The sequence below is a fragment of the Oncorhynchus clarkii genome, unplaced genomic scaffold, assembly GCF_045791955.1.
Source record: "Oncorhynchus clarkii lewisi isolate Uvic-CL-2024 unplaced genomic scaffold, UVic_Ocla_1.0 unplaced_contig_1474_pilon_pilon, whole genome shotgun sequence".
Lineage (NCBI taxonomy): Eukaryota > Metazoa > Chordata > Actinopteri > Salmoniformes > Salmonidae > Oncorhynchus > Oncorhynchus clarkii.
Window position 1 is genome coordinate 75,001 of NW_027258077.1, and position 5,000 is coordinate 80,000.

Sequence of the window (5,000 nt, forward strand, 5' to 3'; positions counted from 1 at the left end):
TATAACACTACATTAAGTATATAACACTACATTAATCCTATAACACTACATTACCCTATAACACTACATTAACCCTATAACACTACATTAAGTCTATAACACTACATTAACCATATAACACTACATTAACCCTATAACACTACATTAAGGCTATAACACTACATTAACCCTATAACACTACATTAAGGCTATAACACTACATTAACCCTATAACACTACATTAAGTCTATAACACTACATTAACCCTATAACACTACATTAACCCTATAACACTACATTAACCCTATAACACTACATTAAGTCTATAACACTACATTAACCCTATAACACTACATTAAGTCTATACCACTACATTAAGTCTATAACACTACATTAAGACTATAACACTACATTAAGTCTATAACACTACATTAAGTATATAACACTACTTTAAGGCTATAACACTACATTAAGTCTATGACACTACATTAAGTCTATAACCCTACATTAAGTCTATAACACTACATTAAGCTATAACACTACATTAACCCTATAACACTACATTAACCCTATAACACTACATTACCCTATAACACTACATTAACCCTATAACACTACATTACCCTATAACACTACATTAACCCTATAACACTACATTAAGTCTATAACACTACATTAAGTCTATAACACTACATTAAGTCTATAACACTACATTAAGTATATAACACTACATTAAGCTATAACACTACATTAACCCTATAACACTACATTACCCTATAACACTACATTAACCCTATAACACTACATTACCCTATAACACTACATTAACCCTATAACACTACATTAAGTCTATAACACTACATTAAGGCTATAACAATACATTAAGTCTATAACACTACATTAACCCTATAACACTATATTAAGTCAATAAAACTATATTAAGTCAATAACACTACATTAACCCTATAACACTACATTAACCCTATAACACTACATTAAGGCTATAACACTACATTAAGTATATAACACTACATTAACCATATAACACTACATTAACCCTATAACACTACGTTACCCTATAACACTACATTAACCCTATAACACTACATTAACCCTATAACACTACATTAACCCTATAACACTACATTAAGTCTATAACACTACATTAACCCTATAACACTACATTAACCCTATAACACTACATTAACCCTATAACACTACATTAAGTCTATAACACTACATTAAGTCTATAACACTACATTAACCCTATAACACTACATTAAGTCTATAACACTACATTAAGTCTATAACGCTACATTAAGTCTATAACACTACATTAAACCTACATAGAAATGATAATAAATAATAAATAATAAATAATAACAATAAATGATAATAAAGAAGTAGAATAAAGAATAAAGAACAGTCAGCGACTAGCCACTACAGAGCTCTGTGACACAGACGGGACAGACATTTATAGATGGAAATATAAACAAAAACATATTGATATGTGAAAGCAGCGATATGACAGAGTTAGATATGATAGATATGTTAGATATGAATTAGATATGATCCTCTTACCTTCCCATTCTGGGAGACATGGGGCGATTAAGAAACATAGTTAACCAACCACACTAATATAATATATATAAATGCTATCATCAGATTATAATATAACTAACCGTACTAATATAATATATTTAAATATTATCATCAGATTATAATATAACTAACCATAATTAATATAATATATTTAAATATTGTCATCAGATTATAATAAATGCATATCCGACCATAATTAATATAATATATTTAAATATTATCATCATATTATAATGTATCCAACCGTACTGCAAGGCAGACAATGTGACCAAATGGCACCATATTCCCTGTGTAGCGCACTACTGTTGACCAGGTCCCACAGTGCACTATACAGTATAGGGCATAGGGTGCCATTTGAGAGCAACACTATGACAAAACTACACAGGTAATAAAGGTGAAGGTGCCCTGTAAGATTTAGTAAGTGAGTTCACATGTTGTGTTTCGTCAACTAGGTGACGTTATTTTTTTGGGGCCGTTAGTTCCTGATGTTAAAAAACGCTGGCTATTTAAGATAGAATAATAACATACACGAAAGCACAGATACAACTACAACAAAGGCTCTCCGTTTCATGGGGGAACATGTTATTTTATTGGAAACAAAGACTTCAACACCAAATAAACACACTCTGAAAAGGTGTAAAACAAGGAATAAAGTTGAAACATTCAGACATGCTCAGGACCAGGAGGCTGTTACAACACGTCCATTTACTGGTAGAGTCAAACACTCGTATCCAACAGGCAGACAGACAGACAGGCAGACATACAGACAGACAGACAGACAGACAGACAGGCGCAGGCAGACAGACAGACAGGCAGGCAGGCAGGCAGACAGACAGACAGATAGACAGACAGACAGACAGACAGACAGACAGACAGACAGACGCAGGCAGACAGACAGACAGACAGACAGACAGACAGACAGACAGACAGACAGACAGACAGACAGGCAGACAGGCAGGCAGACAGACACCAGATGCTAGATGTAGAATAGAGCATGTCAGAGTCCATCATGCAGTATTTAACACAGGTCTGATGTCAACACAGGAACTGCAGAGCAGAGCTAGATGGAGGTGAAGAAGGAAGAGGGGAGGAGAGCAGGGGATGGGTAGAATAAACATGTATACCTCTGTAGTTCTGTTAACCATCATCTGATAACGCCGTAGAGCGAGGAGAGGAGAGGAGAGGAGAGGAGAAGAAGGAGGAAATGAGAGGAGAGGAGAGGAGAGGAGAGGAGAGGAGGACATCAGAGAGGAGGAGGAGGAGGAGGAGTAGGAGAAGGAGGAGGAGGAGAGGAGGAGGGTGTGAGAAATGAGAAGAGAGAGGAGAGGAGGGGAGGAGGAGGAGGAGGAGAGGAGGAGGAGGTAGTTTTGTTGTTACACAGGGAACAGACAAGATGACCTCACACCAAACCCTCCACACAGGATGCTGTCATGATCTGCATACAGGTCACATGACAAATAAGGCACCAGAATCACTTTTAAAGACACAGTATTGAAACAGAAAAACAGTGCATGCAAGTCAACCCTACAGCACAACCGTCCCTCTTTTATCCTCCTCCCCTCTCTCCCCCATCCTCCCTCCTCCCCTCTCTTCCCCCATCCTCCCTCCTCCCCTCTCTTCCCTCATCCTCCCTACTCCCCTCTCCTACCCCAGCCTCCCTCCATCCCCTCTCTTCCTCCATCCTCCCTCCTCCCCTCTCTTCCCCCATCCTCCCTCCTCCCCTCTCTTCCCCCATCCTCTCTCCTCCCCTCTTTTCCCAATCCTCCCTCCATCCCCTCTCTTCCTCCATCCTCCCTCATCCCCTTTCCTCCCCCAGCCTCCCTCCCAACACCTCTCCCCCTCACCTTGTTCTGTCCATCAGAAATGTAATCTTCCTCTCCCTCCCCTCTCCCCTTCTCTCTCAACTCTCCTTCCTCCCCCTCCCATCCCAGCCTCCCCGAGCCTCTCTCCCAAAACCTATCCCCCTCTCACCTTGTTCTGTCCATCAGAGTTGTAGTTTTCCCCTCCCTCCCTCCCTCCCTCCCTCCCTCCCTCCCTCCCTCCCTCCCTCCCTCCCTCCCTCCCTCCCTCCCTCCCTCCCTCCCTCCCTCCCTACCTCTATCCCCCTCCCCCTACCTCCCTCCCTCCCTCCATCCCCTCCCTCCCTCCCTCCATCCCCCTCCCCCTACCTCCATCGCATCCCCCTACCTCCCTCCCTCCCACCCCCCTCCTCTCCTCTCCTCCATCCTCGGGGTACCTTGCTCTGAACGTCAGCGTTGTGGTCATTCTGCAGCAGCAGGGCAGCTGCCTTGGTGTCATCCTTCCGGGCAGCGATGTGCAGGGCAGGCAGCCGCACCTGAATGGATACATTTGATTGGATGATTGAACAGATTCTCAACAGACAGTCCAGACACTTGAACAACTTGTTTAGGATGACACAATAAAGTCAATGACTAATTTTTCCATTGTGGACCCTTAAAGATGGAGCTTCTCAACCCTCCTCCTCGGTGAGCCCGAGACAGTTCACCATGTTGTTGTAGACCTGATTCACCTAGTCAACTAGTCACCTAGTCACCTAGTCACCTAGTCAACTAGTCAACTAGTCAACTAGTCAACTAGTCACCTAGTCAACTAGTCAACTAGTCACCTAGTCAACTAGTCAACTAGTCACCTAGTCAACTAGTCAACTAGTCACCTAGTCAACTAGTCAACTAGTCACCTAGTCACCTAGTCACCTAGTCATCTAGTCACCTAGTCAACTAGTCACCTAGTCACCTAGTCAACTAGTCACCTAGTCACCTAGTCACCTAGTCAACTAGTCACCTAGTCACCTAGTCACCTAGTCAACTAGTCACCTAGTCACCTAGTCAACTAGTCAACTAGTCACCTAGTCACCTAGTCACCTAGTCAACTAGTCAACTAGTCACCTAGTCACCTAGTCAACTAGTCACCTATAAAGTCAATGACTCATTTTTCCATTGTGGACCCTTAAAGATGGAGCTTCTCAACCCTCCTCCTCTGTGACCCCGAGACAGTTCACCATGTTGTTGTAGACCTGATTCACCTAGTCAACTAGTCACCTAGTCAACTAGTCACCTAGTCAACTAGTCACCTAGTCAACTTGTCAACAAGTCACCTAGTCAACTAGTCACCTAGTCACCTAGTCAACTAGTCACCTAGTCAACTAGTCACCTAGTCAACTAGTCAACTAGTCAACTAGTCAACTTGTCAACAAGTCACCTAGTCAACTAGTCACCTAGTCAACTAGTCAACTAGTCAACTAGTCAACTTGTCAACAAGTCACCTAGTCAACTAGTCACCTAGTCACCTAGTCAACTAGTCACCTAGTCAACTAGTCACCTAGTCAACTAGTCAACTAGTCAACTAGTCAACTTGTCAACAAGTCACCTAGTCAACTAGTCACCTAGTCAACTAGTCAC

At 41.9% G+C, this 5,000-nt stretch overlaps 1 protein-coding gene across 1 annotated transcript in view; it reads right to left on the reverse strand.

Moving 5' to 3' along the window:
- LOC139395229 (ankyrin-2-like) overlaps positions 1-5,000 on the reverse strand; it is a gene marked incomplete at its 3' end in the record, with an annotated part of 83,482 nt that overhangs the window by 67,739 nt on the left and 10,743 nt on the right. Inside the window, exons 6-7 of the mRNA XM_071142876.1 lie at positions 3,818-3,916; positions 2,706-2,729 (exon numbers count right to left, since the gene is read on the reverse strand). Coding sequence (XP_070998977.1) covers positions 2,706-2,729; positions 3,818-3,916 — 123 coding nt within the window. The remainder of the gene's footprint in view (positions 1-2,705; positions 2,730-3,817; positions 3,917-5,000) is intronic.